The sequence below is a fragment of the Clarias gariepinus genome, chromosome 19, assembly GCF_024256425.1.
Source record: "Clarias gariepinus isolate MV-2021 ecotype Netherlands chromosome 19, CGAR_prim_01v2, whole genome shotgun sequence".
Classification (NCBI taxonomy): domain Eukaryota; kingdom Metazoa; phylum Chordata; class Actinopteri; order Siluriformes; family Clariidae; genus Clarias; species Clarias gariepinus.
Window position 1 is genome coordinate 17,864,151 of NC_071118.1, and position 25,548 is coordinate 17,889,698.

The 25,548-nt window shown below is 40.7% G+C and overlaps 1 protein-coding gene across 6 annotated transcripts in view; it reads right to left on the reverse strand.

Moving 5' to 3' along the window:
• The window catches only part of dennd1a (DENN/MADD domain containing 1A), a 199,299-nt gene that overhangs the window by 38,782 nt on the left and 134,969 nt on the right, over nucleotides 1-25,548 (reverse strand). For 5 of the 6 annotated variants that reach the window (XM_053478387.1, XM_053478386.1, XM_053478388.1 and 2 more), the window contains 4 exons: nucleotides 20,932-20,972; nucleotides 20,791-20,862; nucleotides 18,573-18,629; nucleotides 18,366-18,491 (listed from right to left, as the gene is read on the reverse strand). In XM_053478387.1, coding sequence (XP_053334362.1) covers nucleotides 18,366-18,491; nucleotides 18,573-18,629; nucleotides 20,791-20,862; nucleotides 20,932-20,972 — 296 coding nt within the window. Of the gene's footprint in view, nucleotides 1-2,750; nucleotides 2,978-18,365; nucleotides 18,492-18,572; nucleotides 18,630-20,790; nucleotides 20,863-20,931; nucleotides 20,973-25,548 lie in introns of those variants that run through there. The other variant, XM_053478390.1, reaches the window with a different exon arrangement.

The following is a 25,548-nucleotide window of genomic DNA, read 5'->3' on the forward strand; positions in this document are numbered from 1 at the left end:
GCTTACTAATACAAGAAAAATATAATTTTATATCAACAAAACAAGTGGAGCATCTGGTTTAAAAATCATGCTCATTATTTTATGAGCACAAGGTAAAAATGGGTAGATTTTTAGCTGTTGTGGCAGCGATTGGCTAAACAAGCTATAACGGAAATAAAACATTTTCATGGTACAAAGTCAACAATCAATGTCTGTTTCCTTCGCTATTATAAATCACTATATAGGTTATAGTGTATGTTCTTATGAACAAGTTCCATTCCAGAAGCCTTCTCAACCAGTGGGTGCTCACTGGGAGCTGTTGATAGATTGGATCTGTAACTTTTTTTCTAAAGGTTTTTCCTTTTATTTACTGTTTGATGAATGTTTGTCGATTTATATTTTTTCTTATATATTTTTTATATTAATCTGGCAATGTTTTTGTAATGGAGGGAGGGGGAGGGGGAATAAAATCTACCATGTACAGTGCATCCAGAAAGTATTCACAGTGGATCACTCTTTCCACATTTTCTTATGTTACAGCCTTATTCTAAAATTTATTAAATTCATTTTTCCCCTCAGAATTCTACACACAACACCCCATAATGACAACATAAAAAAAGTTTACTTAAGATTTTTGCAAATTTATTTTATTTTTTTAAATTGAGAAAGCACATGTACATAAGTATTCACAGCCTTTGCCATGAAGCTCAAAATGCATCCTGTTTCCCCTAATCATCCTTGAGATATTTCTGCAGCTTAATTGGAGTCCACCTGTGGTAAATTCAGTTGATTGGACATAATTTGCAATGGCACACACCTGTCCATTTGGGGCAGTGGTAGCTCAAAGGGTTAAGGCTCACTGAGTTACTGATCAGAAGATCGGCGGTTCGATCCCCAGCTCCACCAGGTTGCCACTGTTGGGCGCTTGAGCAAGGTCCTTAATCCTAACTGCTCCAGGGGCGCCGTATCATGGCTGACCCTGCGCTCTGACCCCAGTTACGCTGGGATATGCGAAGAAGCAATTTCCCTCTGGGATTAATAAAGTTCTAATTATTATTATTATTATTATTATATAAGGTCCCACAGTTGACAGTTCATGTCAGAGCACAAACCAAGCATGAAGTCAAAAGAAATTGTTTGTAGACCTCCGAGACAGTACTGTCTCGAAGCACAAACCTGGGGAAGGTTACAGAAAGATTTCTGCTGCTTTGAAGGTCCCAATAAGCACAGTGGCCTCCATCATCCGTAAGTGGGAGAAGTTCAAAATCACCAGGGGCCTCATGTATCAACGCTGCGTACGCACAAAAACTTAGCTTACGCCAGTTTTCACGCTCATGGTCGGATTTACTAACATTCTTCCACGCCAACTTCATGTCTGCCGTACATGTATTTCTTGTGTGTGTTTGTTTTATTTCCGTTGGCGACTTCTAGAGGAAATTATGTTAAATTGCACACTACAAAGTATCGCACCAACACAGGTGAAAAACATTGCTATTAATTTGTAATTGATAAAATGGGTTAATTGACAATATTTTTCACCAATTATGTGATTTAGAACATATAAAAGCATTTGCAAATGTATACAACCCTTAGTCTATGGCAATGGCAGTGTTGGCCTTATTAGAGGACATTGTCAATGGCCGAATCCGAAGGGAACGCGTTTTTAGGGATCACAGTAATTTTTTTGGCCCACGATGTTGACTGGCTTATTAGCCGTTTTAGATTTCCAAGAGCTATCCTCTTGGAGCTCTGTGCTGAGTTGGGTCCAAATTTGGAAAGAGAGACAGCAAGGAGCCACGCATTACCCATTCCCTTAAAGGTGCTGACAACGCTTGGTTTCCCGGCAACTGTTTTTTTTCCAAAGGGAACTGGCAGACCGCTCTGGGTTAAGCCAGACATCTTTGAGCCGTGCAATGCCAGCTGTATGGGACGGGATCATCTGCATGTCTAGCAGGTATATAAGGTTTTCATACCATGCAGTTGCCTGGCCAAACATTAAAGCGCAATTTGCAGCGATCGCCGGTTTTCCTATTGTAATTGGAGCGATCGACTGCACGCACATTGCTATATAGGCACCATCTGAAGATGAATTTGCATACGTGAATCGGAAACATTTCCATTCGATAAATGTGCAAATAATATGTGATGCTTAAATGCGCCTAACAAATATTGTGGCAAGGAGACCTGGGTCAACCCACGATTCATTCATCCTCAAAAACAACATAGTTGGGATAAGGCTCCAAGGTGGCAGGGTGCGTGATCGGTGGCTCCTTGGTGAGTGATGTATTTAAAAATATTCCAGCCAAGTTTTTTTTTTTTATTATTTTATTGAGCATAATTATGTAACCGCATATCAGGAGACCGCGGTTATCCATTAAAGACGTGGCTTTAACCCCCTCCAACAACCCACAAACTGACCAAGAGCGCAGATACAACGATGCCCATTCTTGTACTCGATCAGTTGTAGAGCGGGCGATTGGGCAGCTGAAATGCCAGTGGCGCTGCCTTGATAAGAGCGGAGGGGTGCCGCTATACCGCCCTAACAAGGTGTGCCGCATCGTGCTGGCCTGTGGTGTGCTGAAAAATGTCACGCACAGACATGGCATACCTCTTGGTAAGGCAGTGGCACCGCCAGATGACCCAGACCCAGGACCAGCATGTATACAACCCAACCAACAAGCCATTCAAACCTGCCAACGTGTGGTTGCGGCAATATAAAAGGTAATCAGAGACAAAGTTTATTTTTTGACCAATTCCTTTAATGACTGGCTTTTGTTTGTAAGTGCATTAGTTATATTTTTCAGGTGACTTTTAATTTCTCTGATGGCCCTAACAATTTGCTGTTGTGACTCCAGAACAGCATGCATCAAGACGCGGCCTGACGGACGGGCCTCAGCACTGGGGGGAGCACTGGAAATGCAGGAGACACTGGGTCCTGGCTGCTCAGGAGGGACGTACTCCGAGTGCGTGCCAGTGGATGTTCCTGCACCATCTAAGTCTAAATAAAAACAAGCATGTTAACTGATATTTGAGTCCATTTCTTATGGGTACATGCATATTTATAAATGCAATGGATACAGAAATTAAAGTCTCCTATGTACCGCTACATTGCATGTATTGGAAACTTGCAATGCAAACTGGTATGTTTACCAAAGTTAAGACATTAAAATGAGAAGTTACCTTCGTTGGGTTCCTCTAATACATCCGTGTCTCCCACAGACACGGATAGTACTCCAGACAGTAAAGTGTTGCCCACAATTGTGTCAACTCTCTCCTCAAAGCGTGTTAATTCAGCATCCCCTGTTCCCCCGCCTGTTACCGAACCGTGTGCTTTTTCGTTTGGTTTTGCCAAAGTGGAGTCATTACCATATTTATACGGGGGAGGAGGCAGGGAGGGGTTTTGCGCTCGTGCACGTGCGCTCAATTTCACGTTAATTCGGATGTACAAAGAGAATATGCGTGGGATTCCGCATACGCAGTGTTTCATACATCAGATTTTTTTAATGCGTACGCACATTTACAGCTTTGGCCATACGCAAGGTTTTAGTATGAATTCAACGCAAGTCTTTGTACATGAGGCCCCAGGACTCTTCCTAAAGCTGGCCACCATCTAAACTGAGCGATCGGGGGAGAAGGGCCTTAGTCAGGGAGGTGACCAAGAACCCGATGGTCACCTTCAGGGCTCCAGAGGCCCTGAAGAGTGAAGAGAGTAGAACCTTTCAGAAGGACAACCATCTCTGCAGCAATCCACAAATCAGGCCTATATGGTAGAGTGGCCAAAGAGTCTCATCAGACCTGAGAATTTTGTTTCTCCTGGTATGAGAGTCCTTCAGGTGCCTTTTGGCACACTCCAGATGGACTGCCATGTGCCTTTTACTAAGGAGTGGCTTCCGTCTGGCCACTCTACCATATAGGCCTGAAAAATGAATTCAATCCATTTTAGAATAAGGCTGTGACAACAAAATGTGGAAAAAGTACTTTCCGGGCGCTTTTTAAAATAAATGTTAACTTTCTTAACTTTAATTTTAAATAGTAGGCATTTAATTTTTGAATAGTATGCATGTGCTTTGTCTGCCAAGAGTCATGTAATCACATCTGAGCAAATGGTTCTTTTCTCTTGCGTGCTGCACCCCCATGATTGTGGGTAATCGTCTCCCATGCTCAGTCACAGTGTGCGTGCATCACTCGTATACAGATGTCGCTATTAAAAACGCTTGTTTCGAGAAAAGGGATCCCGCGACAAGCTGTGAAAATGCCCATTATTACCTGTGGGGGCAGTCGTGTTTTAGTCTGAAGTATTGTGTGTCTACTGGGTCGAAAATGTGTTATGACATCAAATGCCCATTGACATCAAGCGACAGAGCTCATAAACGTGTCAAGCTCAAACTGTAAATACTGATATGTATTTGTTTTTCATTTTCTTCTCTCCTTCAATGATAATACTTCTTTGACTGCGCTTTCTCCATTTGGTATTATTATTATTATTAGTAGTAGTGCCTTGAATTTACTATTGTTCTTCTTCTTCTTATTATTATTATTGTAACGCACCCGCGCGTGTGCAAAAAGACTACAAAGATGTATATTTATTGTTTGTGCGCTTTAAGTATACACTAAACAATAAACACTGCCTTGTGCGAAGTAAAAGTGAGTTGCGAGTGCGGCTTTTTGATCAAAAGGCTGATAAACGCGTGCGCAGATATGACCAGATTTATTGATAAAACTGCAGACATAAAATAAAACAAACATTAAAATATATGCTACTCGCTGAATAAAACGCGACAACACGCAGAATTCCCGGGCTTTGACTGCGCTGCCTCCATTCATTAGTAAAAATGCTGGGGTTTTGTAAACACGTGGTTGGGTTGTTTATGCTGGGTCAAAAATCTGTGTTATTTCGGGTACTTTAATCACACTGTTGGGTTGCGTTTGCTATGAATACTAAAGGTGCTGCATGATTAAACTCAATACAAAAAACGGAGAAAAAAAAACATTTATGGGAGGTTTTATGGGGTATATGCAGTAAACCCATGGGTGAACACGATGATTTAAGAATTTAATTAAACAAGAATATATATATAAGTGGCATTTTAATGGTTAGTAATTGGTGCATGGGCCATCAACTCGCACCTTCTGTAATATTCCATTGTCATTCATACTGCCATTGTTTTAAAGCCCTTTACCAAAGCATTCTCTGGTTAGTAAGTAAGTAAGCAAATACAAGAGAAATGGATAAATAGCTTTAAATGGTACTTCACCATAGTAAAAGTACCCTAGCATGAGTTTATATATAATGAAAATATTATGAAAGAAAATCTAATTTATATATTTTTGTTTAATTAAATTCTTACCATTTAAATGATTAGTGCTTGTTGCAGACATTTACACTATTTTGGGGGAAGAGCTTGGCTTGTACAGGCTACTTTACACTGATCAGCAGTCGACGCCCCGCTGTAACCAGCAGATCAAAGGAGCAGTTATTGGCTATGACACGTAGCCTTCTGAATTTGGAGGCCAGGGTTGGCTGGTTGGAAGAATGTTTGAAGGAGAAGATAACGTCACAAATGCACACAAACTCTCCATGCATACACACCTACTGTAAAGTATAAGACGCGCGCGCGGACACACACAAACTCTCCGTGCACACGCACACAAACTCTCTGTGCACACGCACACAAACTCTCCGTGCAGATTGACCATGCAGAGAACAACTGAACAGGTCTTTATTTTGTAATACACCTGGCCATTAATAAAAATTAATATTAAGGCCTAAAAAAGATGCTTTCAAATCCATCTAAAATTCATTTATCGGCAAGTATAAACCCGCGGCTCGCATAAAAATGCAGACATAAACCCCCCCAGAAAAACAACAAACACAAATTTATAAACTACTCACTAGATAAATGCTGGCTTTTCCAACACGCCAGCGCACTCCGATGTTAGCCGATTTATTTAAGTTATAATTAGAGAATATATAGAGAGATAAATAACATAGAGAAAGCATAATACGACTGTCCATACAGTAAATAAAAAGAAAAGTATCAAATCCAACTATTAAGTCTGATTCAATTGCTATCATTAGCCATTTTTTTAAATAATTTTTTAAAATCTATTTATGGCAGAGACCTACAACCTTAAACCTCCCTACAGTATTTGCCAACAGCGCACACAGTTTGATAAATTCACACCTATCATGAATGAAAACTAGGAAGAGATTCCGCAAAATCTTGACACAATGCTTGCTCGGAAGGACCATATTTCATTCTTGTGATTTGTTGTCTATTTTATTTCAGTCTATTAGTTAAGCATTAAGCATCATACTCATAATTTGTATTGTGACATCATTTCATGAGTTGCTCTGTGACATCATCTCACAGTTATGTAGCTGCATGTCTATCACGCACGTTAGTTGTTTAGTTGTTATTAAGACATGGAAGAATACAGAAAGGTGTGGAGCACACAAGCTTTTAGACCGTGAGACAGTAAGCTACAAGGATACAGTAAAATGAGTTGTTTTAACTGTAATCTATCGAAGCTACAGAACACAGCAAATGACTTGTCGTGACTACAGTGGATTTATGCAAGAAACTGTAACAACCGTTGTTCCCTTTCAAAGGCTACACTCGATGCTGCGTGAAAACGCTATGGGAACATCTTGTCATGTTGCTGGTTGTGAAGCATGTGTGTACCAAACACGCCAAATTTTTGGCTTTTATAACCTCGGTCAGGTGACGTCATCTGATAGGACGCACCTGCAGGTTATAAATAGGAGTGAACCGGAAACATTTCTCAGATTCTTGTCTTTACCTGTGAGCGTTGTGAGCGTGTGTGTCTAACCAGCAAAATAAGTGTTTAACTCACCGATAATGGCAGAGTTTAAACGAGATGTCCCTCCGTGTGTGTAATCCATATCGGAGGGCGATCTCTACACTTTACTGCTTTGATTAAGTGCTACGCGCGCGCCTCGCATTCCTTGAGAATCTTCGAGCCGCCGCGCATTCCTGGGGCTTAAACACGTGCATCCGGCAGAGCAGTGAGAGACGGATTTAAAACTCCTTTCTTTCGCGTTCTCATCGGATCGGGAAATTCCTCTGTCCGCTCGCAAGCGCGCGCAGCGCTTCTTGTGAACGGGCAAGGATAAACATTCTCTCCTGCTTCCGCGGAGATGGTAATAGCCTCTAAGCACTTAAAAATAAATTAATTAAAATAAATAAATAAAAACATAGACGGCAGGTTCTGTCGGGTGGCCGGGGGGCGGAGTCTCAACGACGCTCTCTCCCCTTTTCTTAGCAATCTCCATATGAGTTAACCCTTTCATGGAGTAAGCTGTATTCATCCCGTGTTTTCCTGCCATCAACTTATTTATTTATTTAAATATAGTTGAGGTAGAAACGCAGAGTTATATGATGACACCCAGATAGAAGAGACGCTTCCAGGCTATCTCTCTTCTGGGACATCATCCTTCCTGAAAAGCTATTACTTCCTTTCAAGCTGTGTAGACTTTTTATCTTCCCTGGAGGGAAAAGCTTTTCAGGCAGCAGGTCAGGTTGGCGCATTGCACATCATGGCGGTTTTGCACGCCTACCAGGCTGACCTGCTGAGAGACTTGAGCACTGGCGGGGCTCTGCAAGGTAGGCGTAGTGGACTTACGCCGGGCCACAGACTTGTCTCTTCATGCAACAAAGCAGACGGCTCGTGCTATCGGCCGTTTTATGGCTGCTGTGGTCTCTGCGGAGAGGCACTTGTGGTTAAATCTCAGGGGCATTAAGGAGAAGGATCGTGTATTCCTCCTCGATGCCCCATCTCGCCTCCCGGCCTACTTGGCGATGTCGTTAACTTGGTCGCCACTAGGTTCATGAGGCAAAGTTATATAAAAAGCCTTCGGTAAATTCCTTCCCCGCCTTGCTCAAGAGTCGGGACTGTCGGCCACCCAGTCTCGACCGGGTCTGACTGTTGCGAGGCGTGAAACACACAAGAAGAGTGTTTTTGAGCTGGGCACCCCCTCGCAAGATTGGGGTGCGTCACGCAATCCGCCTCAAAAGAGGTCAGACTGGCATATTGTCTTCACAAAGAAGCCCTGAGGTTCATGTGCCCAGGACCGTGGGAGGTGGCCCCCCAATGGGGAGAGGCACGCAGAATTCCTTTTAAAGAATGAAGTGTTCTCCCTGGCACCCCAGGAGGTTGGTGTTCTTGCTCTGCCACCACTGGTGTTTCGGGCAACTCCAGTCTCCAATAAAATGTTAGTTCTTCGGGTTTTTCCTACCGTGTTTCAGGATGCCGAACATCTAACATCCCCCCCGTTTAACCAAGCCGCTGAGCTTTGCCCCTTTCTGAGAAACTGGCAGCGAGGAAGCTACTGCCAAGTATATCTCCTTGGGTACTAAGCACTGTACAGAGAAACTACAGGATTCAGTTCTCACATCACCCTCCGCGTTTCAAAGGCGTGGTCTCCACTTCCATGAAACCGGAAAGTGCAAGAGGAACGGGGGGCTGCGTCCAATGTTTTAGATTTTGCGAGCTTTACCGCTATCTAAAAATAAATCAATGGAAATATTGCCACAACACAGGAGGTTCCTGAGGTTCGCTTTCGGGGGCGAAGCTTACCAGTATCGGGTCCTTCCATTTGGTCTAGCTTTTTCACCCGCACATACACAAAATACATGGATGTAGTTCTGGCTCTTACGACTCCAGAGCATCCGTATTGAATTACATGACTGGCTGGCCCAGTCTCAGTAGCTAGCGCTTCGACATCAGCATGTCGTTCTAGCTAATCTTTGTTTCCTAGGATTGAGATCCAATGTCATGAAAGCATGCTCTTTCCTGTTTAGAGGACAAAATTTTTGTGTGTCACATGGAATTTGAGCGTAAGCGGGCACAGCTGTCTCCCGCTCGTGTCGAATCCATTCTCAACACCGTCAAGGAAATCAAGCTAGACCAGAAAGTGACCATCACTTTCAGAGATCTTAGCTCTCATGGCAGCTGTATCCACGGTGACACCTTTGGACCTTCTGCACATGAGAGCATTTCAGTTGTGGCTAAGAACCAGGGGATTTTACTCTAGGGCCAATCCCCAATAAGGGCTACGCGCCAGGTGCTTCGTACCCTTCCTATGTGGTTCAGACCCCGGTTTCTGACTCTGGGTCCCACTCTAAGTTCATCTTGTCGTCGCAGATGCTAACGACAGACGCTTCCCTCATGGGCTGGGGTGCGGTCTTAAATGACCGTCCAGCCCAAGGGAGCTGGAGAGGCCATCTTTTTGCGCGGCACATCAATTGCCTCAAAATCATGGCTCTATTTCAGGCCCTAAAGCACTTCCTCCAGCAGTTGAGACTACCATGTCCTAGTGCGGGTGGACAACACTATGGCAGTCTCATATATTAATTGCCAGGGCGGACTGTGCTCGCGCCGCTAAATAGCTAGCGCACCAGATTCCTGTCCCTCAGGGCGATTTACATTCTGGGAAAATTTCATGTAGCGGAGGTGGACCTCTTTGCCTCGCAAGATCAGCAAATGTCCCCTTTACTACTCTCTGACTCTAAGTCAAGCTGGTCTTCCAGCCAGCGTAATTTAGACTGTTCTAAGTATCAGGGCTGCCTCCCCTCAAATAGAATGTATTTGAAAGTTGGTGCATGACGAAGCAGTTAGACCCAGTCCACTGCCGAATTGTTTCAGTGCTGGAGTTTCTGCAGAAAAAAATTGTCCTCTGGCTTGTGCTCCCTTGTTGAACCACTAGAGTCAGCGCCTCAGGTTTCTGACCCTTAAGATGTTTTTTCTAAATGGTGTTACCTCTCTAAGAGGATCGGACATCCCTATTGTTTTTGAAGCCTTCTGTCCTCCGCCTTTACTGCTTCCGAGCAGGAGACACAAGCTGCGTGAGAGATGCTATTGCCCTCTCCTATGAGGCGCGTGGGCTCACTTCGCCTCTAGGAATCAGGGCTCATTCAACCAGGGGAATCGCCTCATCTATTGCACTAGCAAGAGGTTTTCCCTTGCAGCAAGTATGTGACGCGAAGGGTTGGTCCTCTCCGCACACATTTGCCAACATGCATCCTATTGTTTTGAAGCCTTCTGTCCTCCGCCTTTACAGCTTTAGAGCAGGAGAGACTTCACTTACTGTGTCCAGTACGTGCTCTTCAGATTTACATCCACCGCATTAGCCAGTGGCGTAAGTCAGAGCAGCTTTTACATGTTTTGAAGCCGCAACCTGTGTGAGAGATGCTATTGCCCTCTCCTATGAGGCGCGTGGGTTTACTTCGCCTCTAGGAATCATGGTTCATTCAACCAGGGGAATCGCCTCATCAATTGCACTAGCAAGAGGTATTCCTTTGGAGCAAGTCTGTGATGCGGAGGGTTGGTCCTCTCCGCACACATTTGCCAATATGCATCCCATTGTTTTGAAGCCTCCTGTACTCCGCCTTTATAGCTTCCAAGCAGGAAAGACTTCACTTACTTTGTCCAGTCATGCTCTTCAGATTTACGTCCACCGCATCAGCTAGTGGCGTAAGTCAGAGCAGCTTTTACATGGTCTGGGGCCGCAACGGGGGGTGGCCCCCACTACACTGGGCTATTGCCCTCTCCTATGAGGCGCGTGGGCTCACTTCGCCTCTAGGAATCAGGGCTCATTTAACCAGGGGGATCGCCTCATCTATTGCACTAGCAAGAGGTATTCCCCTGCAGCAAGTGTGTGACATGGAGGGTTGTCCTCTCCGCACACATTTATTACATTTAAAGTTTGGATGTTCATGCTACTCCGGGCCCACGGGTCCTCGAGTCAGCTACCCAGACATAGTTCTGAGACCTTCTCGGCCTTGTGCGCACACGCTACACAACCTTGGAGTCCAGACACTTGCAATGCGGCGGCGTTGGTACTCTCATTCCCATAGCGTTTTCACGCAGCATCGAGTGTAGCCTTTGAAAGGGAACGTCTCGGGTTACTTTGCTGTAACCCTGTTCCCTGAAAAGGTGGGAACGAGATGATGCGTCCCAATGCCGCACTGCCTATGTGACCGGACGTCCGTTCAGACAGATCAATCTGAGGAATGTTTCCGGTTAACTCCTATTTATAACCTGCAGGTGCGTCCTGCAGGTGCGTCCATCAGATGACGTCACCTGACCGAGGTTATAAAAGCCAAAAACTTGGCGTGTTTGGTACACACATGCTTCACAACCGGCAACATGACAAGATGTTCCCATAGCGCTTTTCACGCAGCATCTCGTTCCCGCCTTTTCAGGGAACAGGGTTACAGCAAAGTAACCCGAGACGTACTTTGACGTTGAAAATAAACAAGAGACAAAGAAATCAACGAAACATCTGGAGTCGTGAGTGACACTGTGTAACAAAAAGGACATGCATCAGAACTTGTGAATAACATACACGTACGAGGCCAGCTCTACGCAGGGGCAGGAGAGGGCAGCGCCCCCTCAAATAAATGTCTTGCCCCCTCAAATCAAATTTTTGAAATGTTGAGAAATCACATGTTAATATACTCACAAAATGAATATATTGCAAGTTAATAAAATGATCTGCGGTAGCAGAAAAATCCACCGAAAAAGGGACACTACATAATACAGTATTAGATTTCCCTCAAGTCTCTCCGCTGCATGTATTCATTCACAGGCTGCAGCGTATGCACGGTGAAATAGGAGACTGTTGTTTTAGAGTGGATTGGAGAGAAGAAAGCTGTTTATTTACTATAAAAAAATATAGAAAAACTATAGAAAAACATATGATATGTTCTATAGCCCATCTGCTTTAACCTAGTTTTATTTATTATTCATAAGACAACCTTTCAGTTTTGTAAATATACTAGTTATAGTGTGTTAAGTCTTACTTTAGGTTAAACATTTTTAAGAATTAAACCATCCAGCTAAGATAAATGTTATGTCGTTGATTGATAAAATCTGGATGAAGGATATTTTATTTTGTTTAATTTATTTAATTTGTATTTTTCAGTTTCCCCCCTGAGGGACTGCCACCTTATTGTGGTCAGGGGATTTGCGTGCCTCGGTGACCTTAAGATCTATACCAGCAGGAGTTTAGTCTTCAATTGGGACACCCAAGTTGGACAGGTCTGAAGGTAGAGGCCTGACAAAGTGCAATCCATTTCTCCAGGCTTTGGACGCAGCTAACACCACAATTCAGCAAGGACAATACTGTTACTATAAGCACAGGGGAAAAAACAGTGCTCGAACATGATGCGTATATGCCTGTCTAGATCTGGCCCTGGTGGTGAGTGCTTATGACAGACACGGGAAGACATTTCCGTTTGGAGATAGCGTGGGATTATTAATTGAGAAACTTTAAAGGAAACCAAAAGAAAACTGAAAACACAAAATACCCAGAGCTAAACTAAAAACTAAAACTCATCTCGGGGCTTATGCCTTTACCGAGGATTTATAGGAAGAGAGAGAGTTTGTGCTTGGTGCACTTTAACCCGAGAGCGCACGCTAAACTGATGCGTGTTGCTCTCCCTTACTCTCTTGAGTTTTAAACAGTTTATGTGCGGCTCTGCCCCTCGCGTGAGCCGCATCGTTACATACATATCCACAAATACTTGAACAACATACACTTATCACGAATTGCATTTTATATGAATGTTACATATGAGACGCGTGCACAAACACATACCTATATAATATATTCACATATAAACACATACTGTATACACATAAAAACACAATATATTCAGTAAATTTGTGAATTACACTCAAAGTAATTCTGAAGTCTGACTTAATTGGTACCATTAAACATTTCATTTCTATTTATTCTATGTTTTGCTGGCGAAATACATTTTAGGAAAGTTTTTAGGAAAAAAAAAAATGAAAATAATATGAAGCACATATACACACGTTCATTATGAAATACCTGTTGTAAAACTAAAAAAAATCATGTTTGCTTCAGCATTGGAAACAATATTGTTTTAGGCTTACTAATTATACAAAATTCCTTGTTGTACTTGTTCAGGCTTTTGAAAAAAGTCCTTTCATGCGCCATCTGGCAGATATTCAGTAAAGCACAAAACATTTATTTAAATTCCAGAATGTTGCTTGCGACAAGTCGCCGGCACGCCGCACGCCAAGTTGCGGCATCTCGCGAGAAAACATGCGCAGTCTTATTGCCGACATCTGTACATATACAGAGGGGCAAAAAAGTATTTAGTCAGCCAACAATTGTGCAAGTTCTCCTACTTAAAAAAATGAGAGATGCCTGTAATTTTCAGCATACAGTAGTTGGACAAGCGGTATGTTACTTTTACCGTCGCAGTGCATGGCGACAGCATTTGGGTTTGTGTGTTTGCTGGCTTTTACCGCTGAGTGGCGCTATATAACTATAGACTGACGCCTCAGGCATCAGTTCGTTCTCTCCAGAATTAATGAGCCACAGCTCGTCTAGAGCTGCACGTAGTTGCAGAAAAAATCAAGTAAAACATTGTAATTAAACAAATTCATAATCACAGTATTAACATTACAGTACAAATTTATAATTAAAATTAAATTCAGTATTTTTAGGATCGAATTTAAGCAACGTAAACGTTAACACACTGAGCCTTTATTTTATTATGTGTAATTAGAAAAGCTACACGTGTAGGGTCTTGTGTCATCTTATATTTTGTGTTCTTTAAATTTGTAGTAGATTTATTAACTGAAATAAATGAAACTAAATGACCATAAAATTTAAACACTGTCAGATTAATGTGCAAAAACTATAGAGTAAAACCATATAGGCTACATAGCCTTTTTAAGACTCTACTTTTATTTAGGTGCACTTAAATTAGATCCTAATAAGATTTAATTTAATTTGAATTCTACATTTGTACTGTAGTTTTAATTCTGTGATTATAAATTTGTTTAACTACAATGTTTTACTTGATTTTATCCGCTACTACGTGCAGTTCGTGCAGTGTCTCATTAATCCAGCAGAAAATGAACTAAGGCATGAGGCGTCAGTCTGTAGTTATATAGCGGCACTTAGCGGTAAAAGCCAGCAAACGCACAAAGCCAAATGCTACCGCCTAGCGCCGCGATGGTAGAACCTACATTCCGATTAAGTAACCACTGTAAATTACTCCCTATATCTCATTTGACCCAACATAAGCAACACAACGTGTTTAAAGTACCCGAAATAACCTAGAATTTTGACCCAGCATAAACTACCGAATGATGTGTTTACAGAAACACCACAGTGCATCTTTTTTGAGTTATTGTAATGTTTTATTCTGAAAGTCTATTTTACCTATAGTAATTTCTATATTTAAAGTTTGATGTATTTTTAAATGTATTTTTTAAAATAATAAACAGATACGAACAGAGATAGGCTTTATAACAGTTCATTCTTTGTACAAATAAAATTTTCAGCTAGTGAACTTGATCGTCTGTCCAAATAACATTTAACCAATGTTCGTTTTTTTGACTCATTATTATACAATAAATATCAATATCTCTGGTTCAGATTTTTCATTTTTGTTGTATAAAGTTCTCAGATGTGAAAATTACAATCACTGTAATATTTCTTGGATACAGCATATTGTTAAGACTTTTTAAATTACTTAATGCTATTTAAAACTGCATAGAGTGAAAAATGTCACTTTGCGCCACCTAGTGGTCATTTCATGAATGATTTTAAAATGCGACTGATTTATTTTGGCTGCTGCCATTTTCCCATGGCAGTGAGTGCGACGGTAATAACCATTCTGGTTGTCCACCTACTGTAGGTATACCTTAACTATGAGAGACAAAATAAATAAAAAAAAATCCAGAAAATCACATTGTAGGATTTTTAATAAATTAATTGGTAAATTCCTCGGTAAAATAAATATTTGATCACCTACAAACAAGCAAAATTTCTGGCTCTTACAGACCTGTAACAACTTCTTTAAGAGACTCCTCTGTCCTCCACTCGTTACCTGTATTAATGGCATCTTTTTGAACTCGTTATCAGTGAAAAAGACCCCTGTCCACAACCTTAAACAGTCACACTCCAAACTCCACTATGGCCAAGAACAAAGAGCTGTCAAAAGACACCAGAAACAAAATTGTAGACCTGCACCAGGCTGGGAAAACTAGAGTGAACTTGCAATAGGTAAGCAGCTTGATGTAAAGGAAATAAAATGTGGCAGCAATTATTAGAAAATGGAAGACATACAAGACCACTGATAATCTCCCTCGGCGAGCTCCCTCTGGGGCTCCACGCTAAATCTCACCCCGTGGAGTCAAAATGATCACAAGAACTGTGACCAAAAATCCCAGAACCACACAGAGGGACCTAGTGAATAAGCTGCAGAGAGTTGGATCATCTAGAAGAGGATCGGAAGAATTTCATATGGTCAGATAAAAATAAAATAGTACTTTTTGGTAATAACTCAACTTCTTGTGGTTGGAGGAGAAAGAATGCTGAGTTGCATCCAAAGAACACCATACCTACTGTAAAGCATGGGGGTGGAAACATCATGCTTTGGAGCTGTTTTTTTTGCAAAGGGACCAGGACGACAGCTCCGTGTAAAGGAAAGAATAAATGGGGTCATGTATAGTGAGATTCTGAGTGAAAACCTCCTTTTATCAGCAAGGGCATTGAAGATGAAACGTGGCTGGGTCTTTCAGCATGACAGTGATCCTAAACACACCACCCGGGCAACAAAAAAGTGGCTTTGTAGTTAGCATTTCAAGGTCCTGAAGTGGACTAGCCAGTCAAAAGAACTTAACCCCACAGAAAATCTTTGAAGAGAGTTGAAAGTCTGTGTTAACCAGCGACAGCCCCAAAACATTACTGCTCTAGAGGAGATCTGCATGGAGGAATGGGCCAAAAATACCAGCAAGTGTGTGAAAACCTTGTGAAGACTTACAAAAAAACGTTTGACCACTGTCATTGCCAGAAAAGGGTATAAAACTGAATATTAAGATACAATTTTATAAAAAAAAAAAATAAATTCATAAAAAAATCCTACAATGTGATTTTCTGGATTTTTTTCCTTATTTTGTCCCTCATAGTTGAGGTATACCTATGATAAAAAGATGAGAGAGACCGGTAATTTTTAAGTGGGAGAACTTGCACAATTTGTGGCTGACTAAATGTAGAATAGCCCCAGTGTAGATTCTTATACTTTTCCACAATGTAGAAATAGTAGAATAAATGTAGAATAGCCCTAGTGTAGATTCTTATATACTTTTCCACAATTTCTCCCACACATGCTCTAAGCCTGCAAATGTTTAAGTGGCCAGTGTGTTAGAGTAATGTGCAGAGCATCGCCAGGCCTCGGGGTCAAGTCAGCCAAAAACTGTTTATCCATCACACCACCTACTTTGTCGGCTGCAAATCAAATAAAGAAGACGACCAAAAAGACAAAGCGGACGGTGAAGGTGGGTTTTACGTTTTCGCGCTGAATTTAAAATGAAATATTATTGACAAGAAGTCAGACTGTAAGTTAAAACAACAGAGTCTGTGGTAAAAAAATAATTAATAAACTGTTATATACATGCCTAAAAATTAAACAGCTTACTTTTGTAATTAGAAACATTTTACTTTAACTGAGTTCTTTTCAGAAGCATGGCACCTCAGGAGACCAAAAATTCTCAACAAAGAAAACACAGGAAAATGTTCCCCAAAGCACCACATCATCTGTTATAATAATAATAAAATAAAATAAAAATGGACTAACAAAAAAAACAAACATGTATGCTTTACATCTGCCAAATATAAACAGTGGAACCTAAGACTACGAGCATAAATCGTTCCAGAAGTGGGCTCTTATTTCAAAACACTCGTAAACCAAATTTAACTTTTAAAAACACACTGCTGAATCACGGCTGTAAAGTAAAAAAAAAATTAACCTGCACTTTACCTTTGAAAAGAATCGCGACAGAGCAGTGTTTCTCTGTAGAGCAGAGAGAAAGTGTGTGTGTGTGTGTCACACACATACACAGCAGGCAAAGAGCAGGCAGAAAATGGATTTTTAACGTCTCTAATGAGACTTGCTTCTGCTTTACATGCGCGCTGTACACACACGCATACAGGCACAAAACAAAATATATTTTATGTGCACACACGTGGTCACAGTGTTATAGTAAACGGTACACATGTGCACGGATGTTAATTATACCAGTAAGAGACTCGCAGTAAGACCCAACAGGAGAGATGACTACCCGATTACGGATTTCTCTGCCTCCGCCATGTATCCTTCCTCTACTTCCGCTCGTTTTTTTTTTGCTCCGCCCTGTCTATAAGCGCCGAAATCAGTGCGCGAGATCAAGTGTGTTCACTCCGCTCCACTAGTTTTTGTTTAATTATCAAATGTCTCCGCATCGCGCGACACAACGAATCGATTATGAGCAGTGTTTCATGCATCTCATTTATACATAGCTTTATTCTCATTATGGTCTTATATATGGCTCATTTGCTTCTCCTTCAAATGCAGTTGTTTTTCATGTACATCTCAGATTTCTCAAATGTTTCTCAAGTATGTCTTGGGTTGTGTCTCAGTTATCTCTCTTTGTTTCTCCTAAGTGGGGGTTAAGAGAAATAGAAAAGACAAAGTCGAGCTTGTAATGAGACAGCCCAATTCAGTCTCACGAGACAAGAAAAAAGCTCATCCTGGGCAACAAACTTTTGCTCTGGGAAGGGATGTTAGTAATTTAGCCTGGAGCCTGTTGCCTCTTCCAGGAGGTTAAGAGCAAACATTGTATCCTCTTAAACACTCCCTTGAACATCTGTTGTTGTTGTTGGTCTTTCGGCTGCTCCCGGCAAGGGGAGCCACAGCGGAATACCCAGTCCGCACAACAACTTGGCACAGCCCTTGTTGACGCAAGCCCATTTTATCCGGGCTTAGGACTGGCATTGCCTCCAGTGGCTGGGGTTTGGGCACTGGTTGGGAATCGCGAAACACCTACCATGGCCTTCATGTACAAGACTAAGACATAAGGGAGAGTAAACAGTATGCCAAATATTAATTGGTAATGTATTGAAAATTTTGAAGCCATAAAACATCCAGTACTAAATTATGCACTCCTAAAAAAGTGCATTATACTATGATACTTACACAGTCACATAAAATGCTCATATTGCCCATGAAAAATATAAATTAGAACTGCCTGATCTAGTTAGAACTAGTATTTAAATCATTTTTTTTACTTTATTGTTTATATGGTGTCCATATTTTTTTCTGCTGGCCATAACCAGAGAAAGATTTAATGATCCAGCTGGCAAAACACACAAACACACACCGCAAAGCATGAATTTAAATGGATTTTTCCTTGTCTTTTCTGTTGAGCTTTGGGAATTGTGTTAATTGTCATAATAATAAAATACTGGCTGCTTGCTGAATTTTTTGGTCACAGGAGCATTAAACACCAGGTTTTATGAGATAATTGACTGAAATATAGAACACGCAAACACCTACCTGTCCACAGTGAACTGTAATTGGTCGTTTCTGCTCCCATGTGTGTGGATCTTTTCTTTGTGTAGAACCTGAATGGGTGGACGTAAAGTCATCTTTGCTGCTGGACGTGCTGTTCTCAGTCATCTCCTACAAAAAGTCACACCAGGCTCAAAGGATTATGGTGTGATCGTGTGTCTGTTTCTGTCAAGTCAAAACGTAGGCGTATACCTTTTGCTTAAGACGACTTCTTACTTCTTTGATGCCCATTTTGGCATGGTCTTTTGCCTGCAAAAGACAGACAACAGGAAGAAATAGAAACATTGACATGTGAAATATAAAACAAAACCCACCAAGGAGCGAAATGAATTTCAGGAATTAATAAGCCATCATACAATGTTTAAAAATTAGCTGACAGCATGTATCCTGAAAATAAAGTATACAGTATTAGAATAAAGTTAGGGACTTCTTTACTAAATGACTACAAATTTGCCAAAAAAACAGTACAGCAAATCTTATGGTAATTTTCATATTTTTAAAATCATTACAAATTCTGTAAATACTATTTTAACACAAATTACTTTTTATGTAGGTAAAAAGATGACTAATTGTATTGCTCAGCCTTTTGAAAAGAAATTATGAGGATGTGTCAACATAATGCAAATGAAATAGCTGTTGCACAAATATGTATCCTAATAAAGGTGCTGTAAAAGTTCAATCAATGAATGGTACAAGAAGAACTGTAAATAGTGTATGAAAATGATGGATGACAAAGACGCATAGTGATCCCTATGTGTCGCCTCTGCTTCGCACAAAGGCAACACAATGAAATATCTAGTGTGCATCTATAGTATTTAACATCAACTATACAAGCCAGCTGTATTAGTTAGGAAGGCAGGGATGTTAGAGAGGAATGGGTGAAGTGGGAAGTTAACCCAAATAGCTAAAATAGTTAAGACTACATTCAGTGGTTGTCTTTTACAGCAAAAAGAAAATTCCACCTTGTGGCACATAACTAATCCTTCAACTGGTAAAAAAGAAAAAAAAAAACACACACAAAAAAACATTTATATAAAAAACTTTAAACACGTTTAAAGATTTTTTTTCAGTTAAGTTCAGATTAAATTTTGATGAATGGGTTGAAACAGACAGACAAAAACAATCCCTTTCATGTGTCAACCTATGCTTCACATAGAAATATATGATATACACTCACCTAAAGGATTATTAGGAACACCATACTAATACGGTGTTTGACCCCCTTTCGCCCTCAGAACTGCCTTAATTCTACATGGCATTGATTCAATAAGGTGCTAAAAGCATTCTTTAAAAATGTTGGCCCATTTTGATAGGATAGCATCTAACAGTTGATGGAGACACATCCAGGGCATTAAGCTTCTGTTCCACCACATCCCAAAGATGCTCTATTGGGTTGAGATCTGGTGACTGTGGGGGCCATTTTAGTACAGTGAACTCATTGTCATGTTCAAAAAACCAATTTGAAATGATTCGAGCCTTGTGACATGGTGCATTATCCTGCTGAAAGTAGCCATCAGAGGATGGGTACATGGTGGTCATGGTCAGAAACAATGCTCAGGTAGCACTTGGCACTAAGGGGCCTAAAATGTGCCAAGAAAACATTCCCCACACCATTACACCACAACCCTGCACAGTGGTAACAATGCATGATGGATCCATGTTCTCATTCTGTTTATGCCAAATTCTGACTCTACCATTTGAATGTCTCAACAGAAATCGAGACTCATCAGACCAGGCAACATTTTTCCAGTTTTCAACTGTCCAATTTTGGTGAGCTAATTGTAGCCTCTTTTTCCTATTTGTAGTGGAGATGAGTGGTAACTACTGTTGTAGCCCATCCGCCTTAAGATTGTGCGTGTTGTGGCTTCACAAATGCTTTGCTGCATACCTCGGTTGTAACGAGTGGTTATTTCAGTCAAAGTTGCTCTTCTATCAGCTTAAATCAGTCGGCCCATTCTCCTTTGACCTCTAGCATCAACAAGGCATTTTCGCCCACAGGACTGCCGCATACTGGATGTTTTTTTCATTTTCACACCATTCTTTGTAAACCCTAGAAATGGTTATGAAAATCCCAGAAGATCCAATTGTGAAATACTCAGACCGGCCAGTCTGGCATCAACAACCATGCCATGTTCAAAATTGCTTAAATCACCTTTCTTTCCCATTCTGACATTTAGTTTGGAGTTCAGGAGATTGTCTTGACCAGGACCACACCCCTAAATGCATTGAAGCAACTGCCATGTGATTGGTTGATTAAATAATTGCATTAATGAGAAATTCAACAGGTGTTCCTAATAATCCTTTAGGTGAGTGTAGCTACCTGCCACCATTTTAATATTTAGACTATTTATTAACAATGTATTACATTGTGCTTGAACGGTAAAGCTATCTACAAAAATACTAGACTTACAAACTTGTAGACAGTTTTCATAGCAGGATTTGCTTTTGTCTTCACAGTGTTAAAGATGGCTCCCCCTCCTTTCTGTAAAAGAAGCCAGTTATCAACATAGAAGTACAGAAAATAGAGACATAAATAAAGATGTACACCAACCTTAAATGTGAGAAGCCACTGATGGTATACTTTATCACTACCTGTATAAAACAAAACACACATATTGTGTGTGTGTGTATATATACCATGTGTATATATGTATATATATATATATATATATATATATATACACACACACACACACACACACAAACAGATACACACATTCAACTTGCGCTGGAAAAAATTTCCATTGAAATGTTTTATTGAATATCAATCCAAAGGAAAAAAAAAAAAAAAAACACAGCCACAATGTAAAAAATACAGCAACAATGTAAATTACATTGCCTTATATATAAGTGCTAGCCCTAGCATCCTGGGATTGCTGGTTTAATAGTTACTGTACCCACTGTATATGACAATAAAACCCACTTTCTTTTTGATACGATGTTGTTACTATATATGCACCTAGACAACTTGACATAGTTATGCTTTTAGGAAAGGTGCACTATTAAAACTTTAACTAGCAAAATGTCGGCAAAATGAGTATTTTTCAGTAATCTGTACAATAAGACATGAAAAAGCTGACTGAACTAATAAAAACAAGTGCATAAAAAATTCTTAGGTTAACTAAGTTTTAATTGCTGAACAGGCGCATACATGGTGGGTGCTGCGGGCATTTTAAACATCATGTAGATTAGCAGCGTGTTTAACGGACAACTTCATCTTTCTACGGAGCCCTGGAAGTCACCTGGAGGAGAAAAAAAAACAGTGGCAACGGTTTTGTAATTTGTGCCCTCCATTTTAATAATCCGTTCCCACGACTTCTTAAGTTGTTCCCTCAGTTTACCTATCCGTATGCTCAGATTTTGTATTCCGTGCGCACGCTTTCGCAATCCGTTTCCACAGGTTTGTACACAGACTCCTTTTAAAAGAACAGGAAGCTCCCTGCTATGTGTTAATGAATCGTATTATATATTGTTTTATTGTGGATTATTAAGTGTAGTTACTTAATAAGCTGTCTTAACTGCATGCTTACAGTGATTTTCTAGAGATCTATTGTAGCAGCTTTGAGATAGAATACTACAATGTAATAAGAATAATTTGCATTAAAATCTTGTAATAATCAGCACATTATTATTATTATTATTATTAATAAAATAATAATAATAATAATAATATTGAATAAACCTGGCATTGTATATTATGACCAGCTTTTGACTAATTGCTTTGCTTTCTTCCTCTTTAGTATTTTGGATAAAAGCTTACTTTAAATGCATACCCTAAATGTAACAATAACTGTACTAGCAGTACAAGTAGTAGTAGAAAACTTCTTTTAGTAATTTTATTATGCTTTTAAGCTTTTCATGAAGACTTCTTTTAGTAATTTTATTATGCTATTAAGCTCCCCCCCCCAAAAAAAAGATAAAAGTAAATAAGACAGGTTATTAAAAATAAAGCATTTCTGAATTATTTTATGATAAGTGTACTTAAATGATGGCGCCGGTGAAGTCGGCTGCCGTCACGACTGCTCCGACCACCTTTTCTTTGTTTTTGTTTTTTAAGTTAGTTTTCAGTGTTTTAAAATCGGCAAAATTACCACCATTGACACCCTTGTTTCTATTGGCGTACAATGTACTCACAATTCGACGATTTTAACTCCGGATCCAAGCTGGCCGAGTGAGATCCTGAGGAAGAACAATGGACGTGACGTGAAGCAGCGGCCACGAGGGAAACGAGCCGGCGTCAGGAATAGGCTGAGACATGTTCCGAAACAGCTCCGATAATGACGTCAGCGTGTTTACGGAAGCGGTTGTGGGATTCATCAGGAAACTAGCAGATGATACCGTGGAGAAAAAGACTATTAAAAAGACTATTAGAACGTTTCCCAACCAGAAGCTGTGGGTGGATAAAACCATCTGCGACGCTCTGAGATCTCGCACCGCTGCCTACAACTTGCGTCGGGGGACATGGAACCATACAAGGCTGCGTCATACAACGGCCGGAGGGCGGTGAAAGAAGCGAAGCAGCGCTACGGTAGAAAAATAGAGTCACAACTCCAACAGAGTGACTCTAGGAGCCTGTGGCAGGGATTAAGGACAATTAAGGACTATAAAACACCAACAACCGGTATGACGAACGCGGACGCGACTCTGGCAGATGAGGTGAACACCTCTATGCTCGCTTCGAGGCTGCAGCTAAAGACGCTAGCAATGCTAATGCTAGCGGCGCTAGGACACTAGAAAAGGGAATTATGTTAAAATGCTTTTCGTCGACTACAGCTCTGCATTTAATACCATAATTCCCTTCACACTCATCATCAAGCTGGAGCACCTGGGACTCAGCTCATCAATGTGTCAGTGGATCTCCAATTTTCTGACTGGCAGACCACAGGCAGTAAGGATGGGCGGACATGTCTCAGCCTCACTCACTCTCAGCACTGGAGCCCCCCAGAGTTGTGTTCTGAGCCCCCTGCTGTACTCTTTGTACACCCACGACTGCGTGGCCACTACCAACTCCACCACCATCATCAAGTTTGCTGACGACACTGTCGTGGTCGGCCTGATCACAAACAACGATGAGACGGCCTACCTGGAGGAGATTGGAAATCTGGAGAACTGGTGCCAGAGGAACAATCTCCTCCTGAACGTCAGCAAGACAAAGGAGCTGATAGTGGACTTTAGTACAAAGCAGGAGAGGAACTACCAGACCCACATCATTAACAGGAGCCCAATGGTAAGAGTGGACAGCTTCCGATACCTCTGTGTTCACATCACACAGGACCTGTCATGGTCCTGTCACATCAACGCCGTTGTGAAAAAGGCCCGGCAGCATCTCTACCACCTCAGATGCTTGAGAGACTTCAGACTGCCGTCTAAGGTGCACAGGAATATCTACTCCTGTACCATAGAGAGCATCCTGACGTGAGACACCACGACATGGTTTAGAAACAGCACCATGCAGGAAGGACGAGCTCTACAGAGGGTGGTGCGGTTAGCTGAGCGCATCATCCGCACCGAGCTCCCTGACCTGCACTCGATCTACAGCAAGCGGTGCTGGACCAAGACCAGGAAGATTGTGAAGGACCTTAGCCATCCCAACAATGGACTGTTCTCTTTCTATTCTGCTCCCTGAAGGCCAACACAGAGAGACTGAGGAGGAGCTTCTTCCCGCAGGCGATAAGGTCTCTCAATCACACCACCACACAGGAGTAATATTTTTTTAAACATTGACATTGACTGGACAATCATGGACACACTCATGCAATACATTTTCATATATCTGACCATTGCACATGACACTTTCTCAAGTCACTTTTCATGCATATTTGCACGGCCATTGCCACTTAAAAAAAAAAAAAAAAAAAAAAAAATATATATATATATATATATATATATAGTTCCCCCCCCATATTCCTATACTGTATTTCTATATTTTGTAATATTTTTATTATGCCCTTACTTGTACAGTTTATTTTACTAGTTAAATTTTCTTTCATATTTCTTTTTTTAGTTCACTGGCGGTCGTACAAGCATTTTACTGCATTTTACTGCATATCGTACTGTGTATGACTGTGTATGTGACAAATAAAATTTGAATTTGAATATATTAAAGCATAGTATTCTATTTCAAAGCTGCTACAACTGATAGCTAGAGATATCTCATTGTAAGCATGCAGTTAAGTCAGTTTGATGTATTACACGTTTTTAATAAATGGGGTTTAATTAATCCACAATAAAACAATATATAATAAAATGCATTAACACGTAGCAGGGAGCTTCCTGTTCTTCTAAAAGTAGTCTGCATAAACCTGTGGGAACGGATTGCGAAAGTGTGTGCACACACTTATGAATTTGTGGGTACAGATTACAAAATTTGAGCGCACGGATAGTTAAACTAAGGGAACAGCTTAAAAAGTCGTGGGAAAGGATGACTGGCATAGACCGTTGGCATAGATTGTTTTTTTTCTCCTCTAGGTGACTTCCAGGGCTCTGTACCTTTTAAACTTTGGTAAGTGCATATATTTATAGCGAAATCCTTAGTAGAAATTCTCTTAACATAAATGAGTGTTATTATATGGCACTGTTCTGCTTTTCCTATAGTTTTATCAGGACTTTTATCCTGAAGTAATTGTTTTAGGAACACTGCCCTCTAGTGGCTATTTAGCCATTTTGTTGAGTTAAAAAACAAGCAGTAGTAGTGATGGAATTTATGGCTCTTTGAGGGGATCGGAATCTTGGTGATCCGTTCCTTACAAAGAGCTGTTCAAAAAAACGGCTCTTTTTATTTATTTATTTTTTTTTTTTTTCATATTTAGTCAGTTTTAAGAAGCCAGCTTGGGGGCATATCAGTTTATTCTGGAAATAATCACTGGGAGGAATGATGGTGAGATTTGTAGTCAAATAATTAAAACTCAGATAACACACACCAATATCGGAGTTTAAATTATTCTGAAATATTGATTATTACCTCATTCGTCATGTGTGGACTATATTCCATAGGGTTGCACAACATCCCTCTGCTTAGACAGTGACATCACTATTTTGGATTTACCTTTAGTACAAAGTGTGTGTATGTGTAAAGCTACGTTGACGTATGTTATTAAAAAAAATTTAATAATCAAGTTAAGCCTTGAAGAATTATTGGAGTTTCATCTCTTATGTTAGCTTGCTGTCT